This window comes from Lutra lutra, chromosome 8 (genome assembly GCF_902655055.1).
Source record: "Lutra lutra chromosome 8, mLutLut1.2, whole genome shotgun sequence".
In the NCBI taxonomy this organism is placed as follows: Eukaryota; Metazoa; Chordata; class Mammalia; order Carnivora; family Mustelidae; genus Lutra; species Lutra lutra.
The window spans coordinates 68,189,786-68,213,092 of NC_062285.1; the positions used below are offsets into that span (position 1 = coordinate 68,189,786).

The window sequence follows — 23,307 nt, forward strand, 5'->3', positions numbered from 1 at the left end:
AATTGACATATATGAACAAGCCATAAAATTCCCTCCTTTAAACTGTACAATTCAAGGATTTAGTATATTCACAGAATTGTGCAAGGATTACTACTATTTTATTCCAGACTATTTTTTTATCACTCCAGAAAGAAACTCCATACCCATTAGCAGTCATTCCCATTCTTCCCCCTCCCTGGCCCCTGACAGCAATTCTACTATATTTTCTGTTTCCATGGATTTGCCCACTGTGGATGTTTTATATGAATGGAATATACAATATATAACCTTTTTTATCTGGCTTTTTAAATTTAGCATGATGTTTTCAAGGTTTATCTACGATATTGCATGTACTGGTTCTTCATTCCTTTTCATGACTGTATGGATAGAGCACATTTTGTTTATCCATTCCTTAATTGATAGATATTTCTGGGTTATTTCCACTTTTTGGCTGTTTATTTATATATTTATTAGGAAGCTCTTATTCAAATTCCAGTCCGTTAACATACAGTATTTAATATTAGATTCAGTCATATAATACAGTGATTCAGCTGTTCCATACAACACCCAGGGCTCATCACAGCAAATGCCCTCCTTACTCCCATCACCTATTTCATAGATCCCCCCACCCCAACCTCACCTGTGGTAATCAGTTTGTTCTCCGTAGTTAAAAGTCTGTTTCTTGGTTTGCACCTCTCTTTTTTTCCCTTTGCTCATTTATTTTGTTTCTTAAATTCTACATATTACTCAGCCATAAGAAAGAATGAAATCTTGCCATTTGCAATGATATGGGTAAAGCTGGAGAGTATTATGCTAAATGAAATAAGTCAGAGAAAGGCAAATACCATATTTATTTTGTTTTTAATCCAAACTTTTGGATGACAAGTATAACTTCCTTTCAATATTCACTACTTATTTCTTTGTAACTAACTCTTATGAGACATAGAGGTCAATATTGAACAACTAACTCCTGGGAGGGAATTTTGAATCTTATTCTACAACATAGGATCATATATGATATATTCTGTTATAAAAATGTGAGGCTGAATAATCACACACAAAGCTAACATTCAGACTCTTTTATCCTTTTACTTATTGTCTTGTGTGCATATTGAACCCCTTTCTTTATAAATTGTTTCATGTCATATTCACCTTTTAGCCCTTTGTATATTTGTATACCACCCAAAGAATATGAATGAACTTGAGATTTGACTTAGAGTAGAAAAAAACTTAATGTAGTAGTAACAAGTTTCAAACTATATGTTAATTTTAATTTTTGGTAGTTCATTCATTTAAAAAGATTTGTTAACTTTACCTCTATTCAATCATTGCTGTAGGCAATGATGATATGGGAGTGATAAGATAGAATCTGTTTCTCCAACAATTCTCATCTGATGACATAGGAATTAATTTACATAAACATGAGATGAATTACCTGTTTAAATTAGTGATGCAAAACATGAAGGGTTATTTGTTATATCACAGAATTTAAGTCCCAGAAGGCGTATTTGTGATTAAGCCCACTTCCTAAGCCTTACCCGGGGTCACAGAGTTGAATAAATGACAGAACTAGAATTAGGATCTCTGTTCTTTTTAAGCCCAAAATTGTTTCCTAAATTTTAGCCTTATAAAATGGCTTAAAGTAATTTATAATGAATTATCTTTATCATATAAAGTACCTAGAAACAAATTGGCAGCCTATACTGACATGTTTTATTGTTTATTTACTTTATTCAACATAATATTTTCAAAGTTATTATAAAGTGTTAATATAATTAATGTATGTTTTCCCCATATTTAAAAGAGAGTTAATAATTACTGCATATATTGTAAAATGACTTTATTGAAAGTATTCTAAGCTGTGTTTCATCCTGTTCATGCTTCAGCTAGCAAAACAAATGTCTAGCAAAAATGAAACAATATAATATTTACAAAGCACTTAGAAAAGTACTTGTGTATAGTAAGCATTATATAGAGTTTCTTAGATAAAAGTATGTCACAGAGATAACTTCATTTTTTAGAAAAAGGTGGCTGCATCAGTATGCATTTTTGTTTATTGCAATAAAATATCCTTATTTGTAGCAATGGATGCAAGGTTGTTATAAGCTCAGATTCTGCTAAGAACCATTATAATTCCCAAAGGGACTACGTTAATACAGGAGTAGGAAGCATTGTATCTTTCAGTTTACCATTTTAATGTATTTGTTATTATCTTATAGCATCAACTTAGACTTCTGGAAGCCCAAAAAAGAAACCAAGAAGTGGTTCTTCGTCGCAAAACTGAAGAGGCAAGTCAGTCATTTGGAGGAAATGCTCTGGCTTTTAGGTATATGTTGTATGTCTGTAGACTAGAGGACGAGTCAGTCTCTCTTGCTCCTTCAGGTTACAGCTCTTCGCAGGCAAGTGAGGCCCATGTCCGACAGAGTGGCTGGGAAGGTCACTCGGAAGCTGAGCTCATCTGATACCCCTGTTCAGGACGCGGGTTCCAGTGCAGCTGCTGTGGAAGCAGATGTATCAAGGGCAGGAGCCCAGCAGAAAATGAGAATTCCTGTGGCAAGAGTCCAGGCCTTACCAACGCCCACAACAAATGGAACCAGGTCAGTACAATTCTCCTGTTCCTTCTGATACAATCTTTGTGGCATTATGACTCAATGTTGGACTTCGGTGAAAAACAGTTCATTATTTGGCAGCGTACAATCATATCAGCATCTAAGTAATCACATGTGTTTGTTTTTGTATGATTATAGAAAAAAATATCAGAGGAAAGGATTGACTGGCCGAGTGTTTACTTCCAAGACAGCTCGCATGAAGTGGCAGCTTCTTGAGCGCAGGGTCACAGACATCATCATGCAGAAAATGACTATTTCCAATATGGAGGCGGATATGAATAGACTCCTCAAGGTGTGGGAAACAGAATGTAGATATGTTCTTCCTTAGCTGGCTCTTACTTTTAGTTTTCCAAATTTGATCTCTGGGTAAATGAATACTTACCAATTTTTTTTCTTCCTTTTTTTTTTTGGGTGAGTTTTGATTGCATTATGTGCAACTAGGTGAACATCATTTTTTTTTGTTTTGCTTTTTTTAATTGTGGTAAGAACAGACAGCATGAGATCGACCTTCTTAACACTTTTTTTTTTTTTAAAGATTTTATTTATTTATTTGTCAGAGAGAGAGAGAGGGAGAGAGAGCGAGCACAGGCAGACAGAATGGCAGGCAGAGGCAGAGGGAGAAGCAGGCTCCCAGATGAGCAAGGAGCCCGATGTGGGACTCGATCCCAGGACGCTGGGATCATGACCTGAGCCGAAGGCAGCTGCTTAACCAGCTGAGCCACCCAGGCGTCCCATTCTTAACACATTTTTAAGTGTACAGCACGTTGTTGTTAATTATAGGCACCTGTTGTACAACAGATCTCTAGAACTTACTCATCTTGCATAGCTGAAACTTCAGACCCATCAAATGACACCTCTCCCCAGCCCCTGGCAACCACCATTTTATTTAGAGCATCTATGAGTTTGACTATTTTAGACACCACATATAAATGGAATCTTGCAGTATTTGTCCTTCTGTGACTCATTTATTTCACTTAGCCCAGTGTTCTTATGGTCCTGGATCAATACTATTTCTTGAAATCCAATCTGTCTTCTCAATAGCAACGGGAAGAACTCACAAAAAGACGAGAGAAACTTTCAAAAAGACGGGAAAAGATCGTCAAGGAGAGTGGAGAGGGAGATAAAAATGTGGTTAACATCAATGAGGAGATGGAGTCATTAACTGCTAATATAGATTACATCAATGACAGTATCTCTGATTGTCAAGCCAACATCATGCAGATGGAAGAAGCAAAGGTTTGTAATTGTAAAAAAATGCTGAATCGCTTAAGGAAGATATTTTCATATTTATCATTAAAAGCACTTTGGAAGATATTTTCATATTTATCATTAAAAGCACTTTGAATTTTTATATCAAGGAATTTTTAAATTATTGGTTTAATATGATTGTTAGGTTTTGCGTGAATATCACTCCCTGCCTGCTCTCCAGATTTCTTTGTTGGTTTTGTGATATTATTTATTGTTTGTAAAATCAAAAATGTTTAAAAATGTATATCATTTGTTGAGCCACCCTGGATTCTTAACTGCTCAGGTGTGTTTTTTCTTTTCAACGGGCGCACGTTTCTTGGGGTAGAGATCATATTTTACATTTTCCTCAAGAGTCTCATTAACTAATCTGATACTACCAAATAAATAAATGAAATAATAGGCTTTTGCTTCTGTTAGAATACATTCAGCTCAAAGTTATGTTCATCATATGCTGGTTTGTTGTAGGAGGAAGGAGAAACATTGGATGTCAGTGCAGTCATTAATGCTTGCACGCTTACAGAAGCCCGATATCTGCTGGATCATTTCTTGTCAATGGGTATCAATAAGGTATGCTCTAACTACCCCATTACTGAAAACCCAAGTTTTGATTAATTCATTTTGTTTCTCTTTCTCCAGTGACACTTTCCTCTGTAATAAGTAAGATTTCTTTTAATTGAAAAACATTCTTTGATCTTTCTTTAGAGTTAAGAAAAGGCAGCGCTGTTTAGATCAATTCCATTAGCTTGTCATCCATTGTACTTGTGTAGTAGAAGAGATAAAAGCTTAAACAAGAAACAATTTATCTTTTACTTTACCAAAGGAAAAATGAAAAGAAAAATCTCTTGGGGGGTGCAGACAAATTTGGTATCATAATTTTGGTTTAATATTGATTCTTTACAGTTCAAAAGAAGATCAGAAAGGAAAAAAATATAGTGACACTTCCCTCCTCTTTGAATGTAAATGCATTAACCTGTCAGCTATAAGAAACTTATGCCTAAATGTTGAAGGTGATAATGATTTCTAAGTCACTTTTTTTTTTTTTTAACACTACTTTGGGACTGTGCTAGACCCTTTATTTTATGTTCTCCTGCTTAATCTTTACAGTGTGCTAGGAGGTAGGTATTATTCATATCATTTTGCAATCAGGAAGATGAGGTAATTAGCTTAAGATCACCAGGCTAGTAAGTGGAAGAGCTTCCATGAATCAAGGTCTATCTGATGTCAAAGTCCATGTATCATATATACTTGCTATTTGATACAGATCTTTGTGTAGTAGATTCTGTTTTGTACGACCTAAGATAATTGTTGTTGTTTTTGTTGTTATTATGTTTCTGTGTAATTACAGGGTCTTCAGGCTGCCCAGAAAGAGGCTCAAATTAAAGTACTTGAAGGTCGGCTTAAACAAACTGAAATAACCAGTGCTACACAAAACCAGCTCCTATTCCATATGTTGAAAGAGAAAGCAGAGTTAAATCCTGAGCTAGATGCTTTACTAGGCCATGCTTTACAAGGTAATTTGGACTAAATTTCAGTTAAATGAATTGCATGGTAGCTTTGCTCTTTGAGAATGCTATACTATACCTCTTTTCCCTTGTTGTTTGACTGAATAGATGCTATATTTACTTATGCTTTTGATAATTACTCCTTCTTTAATTTGCATGTATAAATTTGGGGGATGTAATTATTGTAATTCCAAGAAATGATTACCAACTTAAAAAGGCTTATTTAACCTTATTAAGCAATTAGTTTTTGTGGATCAACCAAGTTTCTGAATTGGTTATTTAAAATATTAACTAAGTTTCATCACTTTACTCGGCATATCTAACAGCCTTGAAAAATAATAAGTGTTTTTTTTATGGCATCTATTCCACATATCTTATAAATGGTGCGTAATCTTGTTTTATGTGGGAGTTCTTAACATTGGATCTGTTTTGATTGGAGTATTGCTTTTTGTTTCCTTTTTGCTGTTATTTACACAGATCTAGATAGCGTACCTTTAGGTAAGTATGTTTAGCTTTCTGTGTACCCTACAGCTGCATGGATTACTAATTGTTCATGTACACTAATTGTGGTACATCTTATGTTTAAAATTTTTATTGGCAGCCAGTTGGTTTTTGCATGCTCTTTTTTGAAATGTATCCATGACCACAAACAACTAAGTCTTTTGTCTTTCCTATACCTTCCTAATTTAAAAATATTAGATATTTAAAGAAGTAGGCTTTAGTTAATTTTCTTTTATTTTTTGACCTCCAGCTGTGGCTCCAGTTTCATAAGCCCTTCTTTCTCTTTCTTGTAGGGAAAAAATGGAGTACCCATTTCTTTAATTTTTTTTTTTTAAGATTTTATTTATCTGTTTGACAGAGAGAGAGAGATCACAGCAGGCAGACAGGCAGGCAGAGAGAGAGAGGAGGAAACAGGCTCCCTGCTGAGCAGAGAGCCCGATGCGGGGCTCAATCCCAGGACCCTGGGACCATGACCTGAGCTGAAGTCAGAGGCTTAACCCACTGAGCCACCCAGGCGCCCCCCATTTCTTTAATTTTTAAATATATCTGTTAACTTGCATCTGTTTTAACCTTATAATTAACTTTCCTTAGCATATATCTTTGGTATATATTTGATAGGGTCTCAAATATTCTTTTTTTTTTTATAAAGATTTTTTATTTTATTTTGTCAGAGAGAGAGAGAGAGTGCACAGGCAGAGGCAGAGGGAGAATCAGGCTTCCCGCCAAGCAAGGAGCCCGATGTGGGACTCGATCCCAGGACGCTGAGATCATGACCCGAGCCGAAGGCAGCCGCTCAATCAACTGAGCCACCCAGGCATCCCTTGGGTCTCTACTATTCTTAATTTTTATAAAATTCAACACATATATTTTAATATAAATTGAATAAAACTATTCAATGCATTTTATATGAACAGATTAAAACAATACTTATAATATTTTCAGATTAGAATGGGCTTTAGAGATAAACAAGTACAGAAATTTTCAACCTCTTTCTCTTGCCACTACAACATTCACATCAACTACATCCAGTCCTCTTAGTGATTATACACATGAAGGACCAGGAGTATCAGGGCAATTTTATTACTTTTTGATTTTTGTGAATGATTATTTTGGAACAGTTTTTATTTAATTAAAATTATTTCAAAATCTGATCTGAACTTTTCTTTTTCTAAGTACACAGCTGCCAAAAGTTTTTATACTTAAAGGAAAGGAATGTAACTGAAAGAGTAAATATACTTACCTGTCTGTGTCATTAGAATAAACATAATCTATTCATCTGAATTTGTTTTAAATAAGATGTTACACAAATAAAATACATGAGCTGTTTGATTTATTAGATGTTTATATCACATGTTAATCTCAACGTAGTATTTCCTTGAGATCAACTACATAATTTAGGTATAGAAAAGCTACTATTTTTAATCTGATCAAGCTATAACAAATACAGGTAGAAAAGATAGGATTGGTTATCTTCTAATCAAGACTGCCCAAATTCCTGGATCATAACTAGAATTTTTTGGCATTCCACGTGTTTTGAGGCACGTTTCTGCTCTTTCTGTTCTTCCTCCTCACTCTCCTCCTGCTCCTTGTCTTTGTTCTTTGTGGCCCAGCCCATAACAATAGGTGAACTTTTATTTAAGTCCATTGTCTCTTTTAACTTGGAAGAAAATGCACATGTCCTTCTTAATGTCCTTTTGTGCAGAAGACATTAAACTGCTTATTTGATAGGCAGTGCTACTTTTTCATAACTTTCAAACAATTTTCATTTATCTACGGTTGAAAAAGGGTCAGAACCAGAGAGTGGAAACCCATTCAGCTGATGTAATGTATGTCTCTGTGACTGAAGTCTGTGCCCTAGATGGGGGCTATAATCTAGCTTAGAGGTGCTTTGGAGGAAAAGCATGGAAAGAGGAAAAAAAAAAAAATGGAAGTTTAAGTTCACAGAAGCTAGAGAACTGCACTTAACTATAATTTTACCTCAAGCCTCAGGCTGAGTGCTGGGATCCAAGTAAGACACAAAGTCTTGCCCTCATTGACTTGATGCCTTGCTGAGGGTGACAGACCATGAAGAGTAGGATACATTCAGTGAGGGCAGTGACTGAGATCTGTAATAGGGAGTTAATAGGAACACAGAGTGGGGCCACCCAATAGGAAGGGAGTAGTTGATAAAAGCTTTTTGGAAGAGGTGATATTTGAGCTGAAACACAAAAGAGGAAAAAAGTTAGCTAGGCAAAAGATAAGGTGGAAGAGGAAGAGAGAAGAGTCACTCCAGGCAATGACTAAACTAAAAGGCAGAGACTCAGCCACAGTATTGTACGCATGGGGCCTTCAGGCAGGTTCTTGTCCTGAGCAACAAGTACATGGCCTACAATGATGGAACATAAGGCTAGAAGGTGGGCCTTGCTAATGTGTGGGTACTTTGGTAGCCTTTGAAGAGCATCTTTATTATCCTCTTCTTTTTTCCCTAACTATGTTAGGGTCCCTAAGATCATCCCTACCTTTGGAGACTTGCTATGAGGACTCATGGGGCTCAGCGTATGGTTGTATTCATGGCAAAGATTCATGTAGGAAGGATACACAACTGAATCGTAAGACAGAAAAAAAACCACAGATGTAGTCCAGAGGAATCCATGTCTGGTTTTCCTTATGCTCTCTCCCTCCTGGGGAGATAACACAGAATGTTCCTTTCCCTTTGGAATGAAAATGCAGCAGCATGTGTACAACTTTTTTGCTCAGGTAAGTCTATACACTCAGAACCTGAAGTTTTTCCTGGGGACTGGTCACATATGTACTGTCTATTAGTAGGTACCAGGACTCAAGACTCCCAGAAGGAAGGCAGGAGTTTAGCATAGACCATACAAACATTCTAACTACCTTCAGTAGTTAACTAGTGACTGGGACACTCTGAGAGTCAAGTTTCCAGATGCCAGGCGAAGTCCAACTTAGCAAGCAGGCCTTTTTTTTTTTTTTTAAAGATTTTATTTATTCATTTGACAGACAAAGATCGCAAGTAGGCAGAGAGGCAGGCAGAGAGAAAGAGGAGGAAGTAGGCTCCCCGCTGAGCAGAGACCCCAATGTGGGGCTCGATCCCAGGACCCTGAGATCATGACCCAAGCCGAAGGCAGAGGCTTTAACCCACCGAGCCACCCAGGTGCCCTCAAGCAGGCCTTTCTAAGGATAGTGGTTTGGGGCTGCTATGTTAACCGTTTTCTGTATACTATTTTTATTACTTTTCTTTTTTTAAAAAACTTAAAGACTTAAAAATACTTGGTTAACTTCCAGTGACATGAGACTGTGCAACTTTAACTGGTAAAGATGAGCTTTAAGGCATTCGGGAGTTGCAAGTCTCTCTGCCTTAAGCTTTAATTCTTTGGTGATGAGAAAAGAAGCTGATAGTGGCCTGGATGTGTGTTCTCAGAGTTAAGACAACAGTGGGGTGATGGTGTGACCGGTTTCCCAAAGACTGTAGTGCTCAGACCAAGTTCAGTCCTGAAGAGGAGTTTGACTTGGTGACTTTCTGGGTGGGGGCCTCTCTCCTTTTGCTAGGTTGGTTATGTCAAACCATAATTATCTCTAATTATGCATACATGCATCAGCAGGAGTTACGTTTTTACTAAGCACTCACATGATGTTTAACATACTAACTCGTTTCATACTAACTGGTTTCTACAAGAAAAATACTAGCCAATCTTAGCCCGCTTTTATACATGGGAAAATGAAGACTAGTTTGTCATTTCTTTATAACCTCATGTTCTATATTATCAACGAAGGCAGTCACCTTGGCACTCAGTTATCCTGTCCCTGGAGCAAGTCCTTGAGCCTCCCTCTAATGGTGGGCTTTCAGATACACACTGCCTTCAAGACCACAGTTTTCTTCATCCCAGAAAATAAATTCCCTTTGTGTGGGTCCTCGATGGGCTCCATTTTAGATAATACTATCACGTATCAACTATTACTGAATTTCTAACAAAGTATCTGGTAACCAGTGAAGAAGAAAGGGAGGATCCGAGAAAGGAATTAGTTGCCCGCAATCCACATGTATAGAATTAAAAGTGAAAAGAGGATGAATTGTACATATTTTTCATTAATATAAGTAATTTGTAATGTTGTTACTTTTGTGGGTTGGTTTTATAATAAAATGTGTATGTTTTAAAAACCTGCATCTATGTAGGGGCTCACTGACATTTTACATAGTGTGCTTTCAGTGGGTGTTTGATTTGTTGACTTCCTCCTAATTTCCTTGTTTGCTTTTTCTCCTCTCTTCTACCAGTCTGTTACAGTTGTTCTGAAATAGTGGTGATTTACTTGTATTCAGTTACAAAACTTGCATGCAGACCTACTGTTTTTGTCTTTTATGTACGTGTGAACGAGCTGCATGAGGATGTTTAACTTCTCGATACCTTCACATAGGCACACATGCTTACCCTCTACTTGAAAACAAAAATAAAAATAAAGGTAGATATTGAAGTCAGGGGCGTACTGATTAAAATATGGAAAGTATGTTTACACATACATAGTTTTTGAAATTGGCTTACTACATTAAAAGGAGCTCATGCAACATTTATTTTAATTTTATATTTTACTCAGTGGTTTTTCATGTTTGGAGGACTTGGCATAAGTATATACTCTGAAAAACATACAGTTACACATACTCTGATAAATACATGATCTCATTTCTATCCTATGAATGTTGTTCTTTGTTTTATGATTCGAACTTGTCATTTTTTCTTATTTTGAACACCTTTTCTCATTTTAGGACACATAATCAGAGGGGTTTCTTAGAAATATTTTTCTATATTTCTATTCAGATTCAGTAACTAAAACCGAACTGCCTATGTTGAGACATTGGGCTGATGTTTATTATGGCATGGGGATTTTTATCATTCAAATTATGACATGTGGACAATACTTAGCTTTTGGACATTTGTTTTTGTTTTAGAAAATGTAGAGGATAGTACTGATGAAGAGGCACCCTTAAACAGCCCAGGATCAGAAGGAAGGTAAGAGAGCCCTTAGAAACTTAAAGATTTTACTTTATATTATTTATATTATATATTAGATATATATAATATCATATTATATATAATATATATTATATATTTACTTAAATATTTTTATCTCGTTGCTTCAAACAATTGCCATAAAACAACTAATTTGAACTTTATGGCTAAGTGAGTAGCATTAGAAACGGTATTATGGAAACCAATCTAAGCCATATTTAACCACCACAAATTTTAAAATAAAATTTACTGGGATATTTAAGGAAAGAAAAATGAATTATTTTTTAATTAGTTCATTTTGATTTTAAATATTGTCTTTTCTTCCCCCATAGACATGTAAGATGCTTTCTATGGTTATAATCATAGAGGACATACAATTTTGTCTAAGTTCCCCTTTAATCTGTGGTTAATTATTTATTTGGGTATAGCACACTATCTTCAGACCTTATGAAACTTTGTGGAGAAGTGAAACCTAAAAGCAAGGTAAGGAGAACTGAAAATAGCAGGTAAGCATCCTTTCCCACTGTTTTTTGTTATCACTATTAAACACATGAGTTTTAGGGGTGCCTGGGTGGCTCAGTTGGTTAAATGTCTGACTCTTGATTTTGGCTCAGGTCATGATCTCAAGGTCATGAGATCGAGCCCTGTGTCTGGCTCTGTGCTGGGCATGGAGCCTACATAACATTTCCTCTCTCCCTCTGCCCCTCCACCCCCTTCCCCACCCCCTACGCTTGCACGTTCTCTCTCAAAAATAAACACACACATTAGGCTTCAGACCCTTAGTAGGTTAGCAAATTGGCATACTTTTACCAGAGCTCCCCTGTATAAGAAATTTAGTTCTATAATTACCATATTCTCCTTCGGGATAAAAAGTATATTGAAACATTCTGCTTTTTGGAACTTGTGCTTTAGCACATTATGGCACTTTTTCTACTAAAGAAGACATGACTGTGGAGAGCAATTCTTTTTTTCTTCCAGGTTTTACCTAAAAGTTTTATTACCTGTTAAGGAAGTAATGTGCTAATTTATTAAAGTCACCGAAATTTCCTAGTAATATAGGAGATGATAGATGCTGTAGTGGCATACAGCATGAATTTGCAAAATTTGTAAATTAGCAGGAAAGTTTTGAAATTTTAACATTCTAGATTGTTAAAATTCTAGATTGAGAGTTGGTTGCATTTGATAGATGAATTAATTAACCATCTTAAGATGTTTAAAAACAAAGAATTCTTGTAGTGCTTAGTTAATACTTGTCAAATGAGTGGAGAGAATCAGATCCTGAAAGAATAACACTGTGCAAATGCATTAGGACAGATTGAAGGACCGTAGTGAACAGTCAGGTAATGTAAATGAGTAATTTGGCTGGCTGTAAAATAATGAGTACAGGTCATTGTGATTCCCTGAAGAGGACAGGCCACTTCTAAGCAAATAACCATCACTTAACTCTGGCTTATTTTTGTCATGAGGAATATAGGCCTGAGACTACTAGATACTGTTTTTTCCAAAGAAGCCTTAAATATAGATTTTATGTAGGATTTACTAGTCTTTAAAACACTGGTCAAGGGGCATCTGGGTGGGTCAGTGGGTTAAAGCCTCTGCCTTTGGCTCAGGTCATGATCCCAGGGTCCTGGGATTGAGCCCTGCATCGGGCTCTCTGCTCACCAGGGAGCCTGCTTCCTCCTCTCTCTCTGCCTGCCTCTCTGCCTACTTGTGATCTCTGTCTGTCAAATAAATAAATAAAAATCTCTTTCTCTTTTTTAAAAACATTCTATGTTGGGAGACCTGGCCATGAGTGTCAGGGATAACAGTCATATTGGTGGCAAGTTGCTTATTTTTGAATCTGGCTTTGCCACTTAATAGCTGTGTGACTTTGGGTCAATTATTTAGCTTCTCTGTGCCTTAGTTTCCTCATTGGGATAATGGTAGTACATGCTAATATAATAAGGTATTTGATCAATTCCTGGCATACAGTAACTACAATAGAAATGTTGGCTATTATTATGGCCTCTCAAGGTCTTATCTGGCTGTAGCTCTGGCTTGTTTTCCTATCTTACATGCTGTGTTTGATACACTTGCTAGGAAATGACATGCTCAATGTTTTTACCTATTTCAAACTAATATTAAATCTCTATTCCCTAATCATTTCTGCAAAAGTTTGCTCCTGATTGCTTTTCCTTCCATTCTCTGACTAGGCCCGAAGGAGAACCACCACTCAAATGGAATTGCTGTATGCAGATAGCAGTGAACTAGCTTCAGACACTAGTACAGGAGATGCCTCCTTGCCTGGCCCTCTTACACCAGTTGCAGAAGGGCAAGAGATTGGAATGAATACAGAGACAAGTGGTACTTCTGCTAGGGAAAAAGAGCTTCCTCCCCCATCTGGCTTCCCTTCTAAGATAGGCAGCATGTAAGTCTGGCCCAGCTACACTAACTTCCTTTCTTTTGGCTTTTCTTTTTTGTTTTCTTTCTTTTTTAATTTTTTATATGCATGTTGCTAATTTCTTATTTCTATTTTTAAAAATTATGTAAATAAGATCTCTGGTTTTCAAAAGAATTTCTGTTAGGTTTATCTCCCCTAATTTTTTTGACATTTGAAATCATTGAAGATGAAATATTCTCTGTTCAGTTGCATTGCTTGTGTCTAAGATTGAAGGTCATTCTTAAGGGTCATAATTTTCACAAGGGCTGAGTTATGAATTACAGACAAAATTTATTTAGGAACATCGAATCAGGTATTTATGTCTATAAAACCATTATATAAAACAGAAGCTTTAAAGTCTCAGATTTGCTCTAAATTAATGTATGTTCTCGTTTTAAGTGTCTGGTCAGGATGGCAAGCAAACCTTTGCTAACCCTATAAAGAAAAAGAAATATCAATTACAAACTATCATTTTAAGCTTTCCTAATTTTTTGCCTTAAAGCACATTGCATTGCATGTCTGGGATAAAGGTATACACAAGATGTTTTTATTGGTATTATTAAAGATTTGCAGGAGAGAATATTTTCTCTCCCATTTATGATAATATGAACAAAAGACATTCTCTTCAAAACAAAACTTATTTAGAATTTTCACTGCTGTCTTGAGCACAAAGAGCTCTCTACCCGTAGTGTGTGTACACTATGTGTGTTTGTATTTTTTGATAATTATATTAAAATTAGATCAGTCATTCACTGGTAAAGATTTTTGATGACTTTTTTTCTCAGTAACCCTCACATATGATCTAGCATATTGACCAAAAAATGGTACATACTACAGGACTCATTAAATAATAAAATATAACAAACTTTCCCCTTTGAGTATCTGTTTCCCATAACTCCCTTCTTTTTAAAAAACTTTTTAAAAACTTCTTTCATTTTGTGAAGATATTTCTGTCGTCTTCCATTCAGTAAGCCCATCTGCTACCTTTCCATCCAATTTAATTTTAATGATGGCAATTTCTTGCATGTGCTTAATGTAGCCTATGTAATTAACTAAATTAACTATGGGATTTGCTGATAGAGAATGCTAACCAGTATAGCTTATGGCTTCAGTGCTTCTTTGTTAAGATGACTGTTGAAGAAATGCTTTTGGTGAAGGTAGTGATATAAACAGAATAGATTTTAGGAACAGATTTAAGTTGAGACTTTTGGGACTTCAAGACTAAATCTGTGGCCTGGAAACCACATTCAGGTAATACGTTCTTTTTGCCCTCCCTGCCTTTTTTCATTTTTAAAGTGTATCCTTATTGACAGGTTGGAAAATATATGTTTTGGACTCTGTCATTTCACATGATCTGTTTTCAGGTTTTCATAAATTCAGATGCTTGTGTCATCCTGTAAAAATTTAAGAGTTGGACATGGTTGGTGTGGTAACTCTTAGTAAGTCATTACTGCATGACTTACTGCATGATGTAAAATAATTTACTCAGGTGGCCTCTATGATTTAGCTTGATGAAGGGTTTTTGAAATGTGATTTCTTTTGATTAGAAAAGCCAGGTACACGAAGTTTAAATATTTAGCTTTCACTTTCAAATGGGAATCACGTAAGCCCATTCTGGTTCTGGTAATATTGCTTTATAATTCCTTTAGTATGTTTTCTTATTAATATAACTAGCCTACAATAGCAAAAATTCATTTTTTAATCAAAATTCATTACCATCATACACAAAAATAAGAGTTTTAAATTGTTAATTACATAGCCACTATTCAGCATTTAAAGTTAAGAATGTTTTTATTATTAAAATTTATATAGTTACTAATATCTAAATATTAGTTAGGTAAAATTATTGTGTGTCTGTTTTTGACTGTGTCTTCATATTAATTCATTAAATCTCATTGTTTTTCATATTCTGATATTCTAATATTTTTGTTTTTGTAAGACTATAAAGACAACTTTTTTCCAACTGAAATAATTCTAAGCAACGTAATTATCTATGTTTCAAATAAACGATTGATTTGAGCTATTTGGCAGTCTAGGTTTGATATTTGTATTCAAAGATAATGGGTTTGCATATATTTAATAAGATTGCCAGTTTACAAATTAAAAGTATAGGTGTCAGGCTTCCGTCAACTAATTACGCATGTAATATATTCCTATCCTAGTTTTGTTTCTTGTTCCCAAGTAATAGTTTCTCAAGTTCCAGTTATTAATCTATTAAAATTTTTGGGTTGAATATCTGACAAAGTTGTATGTATATCTTTAAAATTTGATAATTAAAGAGTCTTTTTCCTCTTTTAGTTCCAGACAGTCATCTCTATCAGAAAAAAAAGTACCAGAGCCTTCCCCTATAACCAAAAGAAAAGCATATGAAAAAGCAGAAAAATCAAAGTCCAAGGAACAAAAACAGTAAGTTACGCATACTTTCTATCAACTAGATTGCATAAAATGTCTATTGCACTTAAATGCTAAAGGACTATAGTGAAGTTATTTTCCAAGTGTAGGCTGGTTCTATGGTTATAACTGATTTGACTAATAAGACAATCAAGTCAGCTGTGGGCTTGGCTAAATGCCTTTTGGTCACACACACACCTGTAAAAATATTTGAACGCTTGCCCTAAATCATGTATCCTTACTTATTTTTCAATTATTTGTTCATATCATTGTAAAAGTTCATACACAGTTGAGATGAAGGTTAGTGAATCTGTATTTCAGATAATCTTGTAGAAAAATTTGAAATTGCTCTTGACTGATCAAACTGCCACTGATTTTACCTCTTTAAAGTAGCTGACAAAACTAGTGTTAGTCATAGGGTGTGTTAGTTGTACCATTCTCTTGCTGTTCTTTTATTTTTAAGTTGTTTTTTGCTGAAATCTTAAAAAAAAACTTTGTGTGTTTTGTGAGCGTTATTTACTTAACAGCACATAATATAATCTGATGATCTACTTAACTGGGCATTTGTCAATTGCAATATGGCAACTTGTGGAAAGTTGAATGGAGGGGTGTGAGCCCCTTATCACCTCTCTACCCTTTGCCACACCCACTCCTCCCTCAGGTCACCTGAGGTGCTGCATGTGACACCTCGAACCCTGACATGGTCTCGAGGGAGAGTATCAGTGCCAGTCTACATTTAAATATTAGTAAAGCGAATTTTTTTAACATAAAAATAAACATAAAAAGGAGTTTTCATATATTTTCTGTACCCACGTGGACAATCTTATACCATCCCTCCCCTGTGCCAACACAGTCTATTTGGACCCCTGGTTTGGCTGACATGAATGTTATGGAAATTATCTTTCTAATCATCCTTGTTTCCTGAATTTAAAGATGTAATTTCCCTGTTTCTACTGGATTGAATGTTTCAAGGATAATTGGGAGGTGGGGTTTGGAGCAAATAAGTAGTATAAAAATAAAAGTATGTGAATCATTGAAAAAGCAAATTGCTCTTAAACACTCTGGCTCTCTTTCCCCATCTGTCAAGTGAGGAGCTTGGTTTTAACTCTAAAATAAATTTGGCTTGCTCTTTTTGTAACGACTTTAGATTTCATCAGACTGAACTTTTTCTTTAGTGCCATCTTGTGGACAATGTAACACAATCCAGTGATAAAGGTTTTTTGTTTGTTTTTTTTTTTGTTTTGTTTTTAGTTGTTCAGTGTTGTATTTTATCTTACAAAAAAGGAAGAGAAAGGATGGAAGGAAGTCTCTAATGGAAAGCTTTTTTTTTTTAAAGCGTGTTTCTTATAACATTCCTAACAAATAATAACCAATTAAAGCCACCTATTTTAATGTTCTTTTTTTCTTGTAGCTCAGATTCTGGAACTTCAGAGGCTAGTCTTTCACCTCCTTCTTCCCCACCAAGCCGGCCCCGTAATGAACTGAATGTTTTTAACCGTCTTACTGTTTCTCAGGGAAACACATCCGTTCAGCAGGATAAGTAAGTCTTTATGGAAAAGAGCCCCTCTGTTTATTACAGTATTCTGAACCTATCAATACAGTCTGTAGAGAACATTTAGCCATCTCTGTGTGGGAGATGAAGTCTGACTTGTGAACTCTTGCCATATTTGATACGTTTCTCTAATGGGAAATGAAGCACCCAGAAAAGATGAGAGAAAATTATTTTCCTGCTGAACATTATTCCCTGTTGTAGATTTGCATTGCTATACTTTCAGCACTTGTCTTGCCTTTTCTTTTCTAAGTAAATTAGAATTGAAATATCTTTGAGGCCACTTGAAATTTACATTTCTTGGGATTCTTCAGCTTCTCTGAACCCACAAAAGCCTCTAATCCAGATAGCATGAGTTGAAAAGAGGTAAATCATTTTACATTCCATGCATATAACAGTTTACAAAGACCATTGTCATATGTTGTTACCATTTGCTTGTTTGACACAAATCCATCACAAAACTTGAGTAATAAAATAAAAGAATAAAAGACAGTTCCTTTATAGGTAGAGGGGGTTAGGACTGAAAGTGGGTTGTGGAGGAAGAGAAGTTAGAGGTGTGTGAGAAATACAATTTGCCTTAAATTTGAAGTGAAGAAATGTTCCCACGTTGCGCCAGAATCTCTCTTGCAAGAATTTGGTACTAACAATTCCGCCGTAAGGTATTTACTAACTCTGACTTACCTGCTTTGATTTTGAATGGTAACATTGTGGATGTATGTATTTCATATTCAGTCTCCCACCCCTATTATTTGTTTTCTATGCTATAATCTCCCTGTGTACATCAACAGCTTCTGAGATTTTTAAGATGTTGTTTAAAATCTGTCTGGCATGTTTAGATCACACTAGATGGCTCTGTAGATTTAGAGAAGCACACATTTTGAAAGAATTTTTTATCTGCTTAACTTGTAGATAAAGTTCTTGATTAGATTTTAATATAGTTTAATCAGTAGATGACATGTTCTTTAAAATAATCTAGATAGATGAATATCATGTGTTATTGAAAAAAACCTCTTTATCATTGTTAAGTCACAGCTCCCTTAAATTTAATTGGGAAAACAGTAGAAGAACATTAGGAATGTCTTTGGGAAGTCTATTTTCACTAGTGATAAGAATGACTAAATTTTGTCTGCCTTACATTCACAGGCATAACGTTTTCCATCAGTCTTTTGGTAATTTTAACAATCTAGTCATAGTTTTATACTTTCTACAGACATATTTTATAAGCTACCAATTTGACTCCATCATCATCTCTATAAGCTAAAACTCAGAATAACAGACTACACGTTCAAAGACTTACCTACCTTTTGACTCATTTTCTTTCCAAACTCTTTTTTGAGAGTAGCATATTTCAGTAGAAGCAGATCCCACATATTGTTTCTGGTTATAGTCCTTGTCAGCATTCACTGTCCTCCTTGCCAAGCCTATTGTACAAACTGGATAGATTTTCACGATAATCAGACTTATTGCCAGTCTTGGAAGTTTCAGGGTAGGACTGACAGGAGTGGCTCACCTATTTTTAAAATCCTACTAAAGTCCTGTATTACTGAGGGATTCCCTTGTCAGGAGAACTCCCATGTTTTTGAGATAAGTTAAAATCAAAGGTTATTGCTTTTTGGGTAATTTGCTTTGCATATAAACATATAAAATGTATTTGTGCAACTTCCACATTAAAGTCTAAATCCAAAGTAATTATCAAGATGGATAAAATTCATTAATAGCTGTTTAAATGAGGAAAATTTTCTAGTGCTAATCAAATTGAATAGGAAGAATCTCGAAGTGATGTTTTTACTTACTCGATATTGTTTCTCTTCAGGGCCTAAATTTTAGAAGTGAAGATTGATAGGTTTTCTGTAGATCACTAAGAGCAAGTTTTTGTCCTCAAAGTCTTAGTAGATAACATAAGAATAATATATTTTACCAAATGTAGCTGTACATTGAATTTTCAGATATCCAGTGCAAATAGAAAAGTAGGGCATTCGCTATAAAGGAAATGTTTGCTATATTTCTTTTATTCACACTGTTGGTTTTCAGTTCAATCTCAGTGTCTTTACCTATTGACCTCTGTGTTCTTTCTCCTCATAATTCTAACTCTTTCACTGTAGGTCTGATGAAAGTGATTCCTCTCTGTCGGAGGTACACAGGTACTTTCTATCTTTCCTACATTCTGGCATTTCATTGATGTTCTAAGATGCCTTCCTAGAAACTACCGGCATATCTCACTTTTGTATGCGTAACTTGTTGTAAACCATATAAACACACTAATATTTTTAAACATATTAATTTTAGTATGTTTTTGTCATACCTTTTAGACAAAGCAGTGGCAAACTTCTTTTATGTATAATAGCACAGAAGGTTGTGATGTTTGTTTTCTGTCTATGAATCTTTTATCTGAAAGAAATTAAGTTCTATGAATATTGATTTCATTGTTCCTCAGTGATTAAATGTTTTTAATCCTTCAAAGTGTGGGAGGTAAATAAGGTATTTTTTGGGTTGGTTTACTGATTATAAGTAAAAAGTTTATGGAAGGTTTTGTGAAAACCTGAAAAAAAGATAGGCTGGGGGGATAAGATATTCTGACACCTAAAATATAAGAAGAAATAGAAAGTAAAGGAGTTTTTCTAAAACAATAAATATTTTCTACTGATAGATGCTGTTTTAAGAATAACAATGTTGAATTTTTTCATGTTCTGGGTTTTTTGGTTTTTTTTTTTTTGGACCCTTAATTTCTCTCTATCATTTCCTCTTTCCACTTATCATTTTGTCTCCTCTCTTTTTGCACTTGTTTCCCCTGTTTATGGCCATTTTGCCGATCATCAGTAGATCCTCCAGAAGGTAGGCAGAGGAAATTAATCTCATTTATAATATTACAAGATTTTACTGATTTGCATGGAAAAAAATAAACATTTTTTTTCCTTTAGACCAGTTTGTTGTACAACTTTGCAATATTGGACCTTAAACAATTTTTAAGTTGATTTCTATATTTCAGAATGTGAACAGATTAATTTTAATATTGAAAGAAATACCATGCATATATGTTTTCAATTTCTGTATTTTAAAAATTGTCTTTGGTATAAGGTAATCTCTATAAAATATTAGTCATAATGTTGTGAATACTGGAGAGTATTTTTCAGTATCTTAGTAAAATGCTATATTTAATGTTGAGATTATTTTTCTTTAGAAGTCTGAATAATCAAGGGTATTAAAATACATAAAAATGAGAAAGAGGCATCTCCCAGTGGCAATGCCTTACACAAGTCACTGGAGGCAAATATTCACTTAGTAATATTACAACCTTTGACGTCTCAGACTGTTATGTCTCAGACTGTTAACCTGAGTTTTTTTCTTTATGATCAGCTTGTTGGAATATATATGCATATTTTCTGTTTGAGAGGTAATGGTAGCAGTTGACTGTGCGTTGGATCACCCTCTTGAACATTTGAAGCTATATAGTTCTCATTCTATGGCTTCGGTTCATAGATGTGACCTCACATCAACAGGATTTCAAAATGGAGATTCATACTTTTGGGGAGGTTTGGCTTCCATTTCGGTTTTAATTTGGTTAACTTCTTAGATTACAAACAATTACTGAGCATTAAGTTCAAGAATCTCCATTGACGTATATCTGCAAATAATACTTTGGACTTTGTAATTATATATCCAGTGATAATAATTTCTGATGTCACTTCTAGTGATGATGAACAACTTCCACATTTTGAAATCATTATAACTAGACCCTAAAAATAAAGTTTGTTTGTTTTTTCAGTCCTGAGCTTAAATTTACATTTTTATTCATCAGTCCTCCTAGGCTCTGCCAGAATTAATCTTCTGGGATTAATTAATTGAATTAATCCACATATATCTTTTTGTGTGTATATGACTTTAAATATTCAGCCCTTAACCTGCTCTTGTATGCTCTCTCCAATGAATATTTTCTTATCAGCTCAGTAGGTCTACTTTCATCATCTGCTCCTTATATGATGTAGCCTATAGATCCTTCATTCTGCTTGCTCTGCTTTGGAAAGTCTCCAGTTTTTCAGTGTTCCTAAAGTCTAGCATCTAGAACTCAACCTCCTTCCAGATGTGGTCTTGGCAGAATATAGTAGTTATATTACATTCTTTCTCCTGATATATTTACTTCTATTGAACAAGTTATTGAAAGTGTTGGTAGAGGAACCATAAATTGTTGATTCATTGATCTTGTATTCAATTAAAAAATCTCTTTAGCTATTTATGTATTTATTTTGATTTATTTAAACTAAAATAAACACAGAAAACAATTCAGTCATTTCTCCTATCCCCTACCCTGCCACCCCTCACACCCCACCTGCCGGCAATTGCCAGTCTCTTCTCTGTATCTGTGAGCTTTTTTTTTTAAAAAAGATTTTATTTACTTATTTGACAGAGATCACAAGTAGGCAGAGAGGCAGGCAGAGAGAGGGGAAGGAAAGCAGGCTCCCTGCTGAGCAGAGAGCCCGATGTGGGGCTCGATCCCAGGACCCTGAGATTGTGACCTGAGCCGAAGGCAGAGGCTTTAACCCACTAAGCCACCCAGGTGCCCTGTGAGCTTTTTTTAAATACATATTTTTTAAGATTGCACATATAAAGGAGTTCATATGGCATTTATCTTTCTCAGTCTTATATCACTTAGCATAACGACCTCTTTAGCTTTTTAAATCTAGGCTACTACTTTTTTTTTTTTAAGATTTTATTTGTTTAGGGGTACCTGGGTGGCTCAGTGGGTTAAAGCCTTGTGATCTCTGTCTGTCAAATAAATAAATAAAATATTTAAAACAAAAAGATTTTATTTGTCTATTTGAGAGAGAGAGCACACAAATAGGGGAAGGGGCAAGCAGACTCTGGATTGAGCACAGAGCCCCACATGGGGCTCGATCCCAAGACCCTGGGATCATGACCTGAGCCAAAGGTAGATGCTTAGCTGACTGAGTCACCCAAGCACCCCTAAATCTAAGCTACTATTAAGTCTTTTCTTACTTGGAGCATTCTGTTCTACATTTTAAATTTTATCTTTAAATTATATCCAGTGATTATTTTAGTGTTAAGTAGGTACTTAAAGTAAATAAATTTTGTTTGTTGTTTTCTTAGGCAATGCAATACAGTATCTAGCTCTTTAACATATCAGTGTAATAAATATACTATCTCTGTCTTTAGTGCTAGGGAAACATTCACTAGATAGTGAAAATGTCCTTCCAGATTGACAGGAACATTGACTGCTTAGGTGTGCCTCTTCAGCCACTGATGGAACTACCTTGCTATAACAGTTCTGTATTTACCTACCATATCCACAAGGATATCATTTGAAAAACTTATTGTATGGATCTTTTTGGAGTTAACATGTATTGTGAATATGACATCCCCTTAATTTGCTATTAAGCCTACAAAGAACTTCCTCTGTGACATTAGTATTATCTCTTACTGCTGAACATTTATTTTTAAGTGTTTATAATGATTTAATACTTTCCTTTGTGAGACTCCACAAGAAGTTTTACCCATCTATAATTTCTGAAATCCCCTATTTCCCTCCGCTTTTTAGAAATTTGGGTCTCCATGTTTTGTCCCCTTTATCGGTCTTAGTGACCCAACAATGATTTTTATGTCCACAATGGTGTATCCTTTTCAAATCTGTGATATAATGACTTAAAAACAAAAATACTTGAATTCATTGGATAACTCTCTATTGTCAGTTCTAACTTATCTTGGGCTTACATTTCTTCTTAATCATTTCTGCCCATTACATATTGAAGATTGTTCTTTTTCATTAAGAAGATAGAAGGGCCCCTTGTGGCTCAGTTGGTTAAACATCCAACTCTTGATTTGGGCTCAGGTCATGATCTCAGGGTTGGGAGATTGAGCCCCACGTTGGGCTCCGCACTGGGCATGGAGCCTGCTTAAGATTATCCCTCTCCTCTCCGATTGCCCTGCCGCCAAAAAATATAAAAATGTGGTTTTTTTAAATCCCTGTTATTTGTTTTGATATTATTGCCATCTGTCTTGTATATAACAGACATAATTCAACATAACTTTTCTTCCTGCTATGAGCAATGATACATGGACTTAGTCTTCTGGACACAACTATTTCAATTCAGATCCT

At 35.2% G+C, this 23,307-nt stretch overlaps 1 protein-coding gene across 17 annotated transcripts in view; it reads left to right on the forward strand.

Moving 5' to 3' along the window:
- KIF21A (kinesin family member 21A) overlaps positions 1–23,307 on the forward strand; it is a 151,459-nt gene that overhangs the window by 110,820 nt on the left and 17,332 nt on the right. For 4 of the 17 annotated variants that reach the window (XM_047740896.1, XM_047740901.1, XM_047740900.1 and 1 more), the window contains 14 exons: positions 2,199–2,267; positions 2,362–2,576; positions 2,727–2,880; positions 3,630–3,824; positions 4,302–4,403; positions 5,182–5,347; positions 5,816–5,836; positions 10,779–10,839; positions 11,268–11,322; positions 13,032–13,246; positions 15,557–15,664; positions 17,061–17,189; positions 19,301–19,339; positions 20,016–20,030. In XM_047740896.1, coding sequence (XP_047596852.1) covers positions 2,199–2,267; positions 2,362–2,576; positions 2,727–2,880; positions 3,630–3,824; positions 4,302–4,403; positions 5,182–5,347; positions 5,816–5,836; positions 10,779–10,839; positions 11,268–11,322; positions 13,032–13,246; positions 15,557–15,664; positions 17,061–17,189; positions 19,301–19,339; positions 20,016–20,030 — 1,544 coding nt within the window. The remainder of the gene's footprint in view (positions 1–2,198; positions 2,268–2,361; positions 2,577–2,726; positions 2,881–3,629; positions 3,825–4,301; positions 4,404–5,181; positions 5,348–5,815; positions 5,837–10,778; positions 10,840–11,267; positions 11,323–13,031; positions 13,247–15,556; positions 15,665–17,060; positions 17,190–19,300; positions 19,340–20,015; positions 20,031–23,307) is intronic. The other 13 variants (XM_047740897.1, XM_047740904.1, XM_047740899.1 and 10 more) reach the window with 10 other exon arrangements.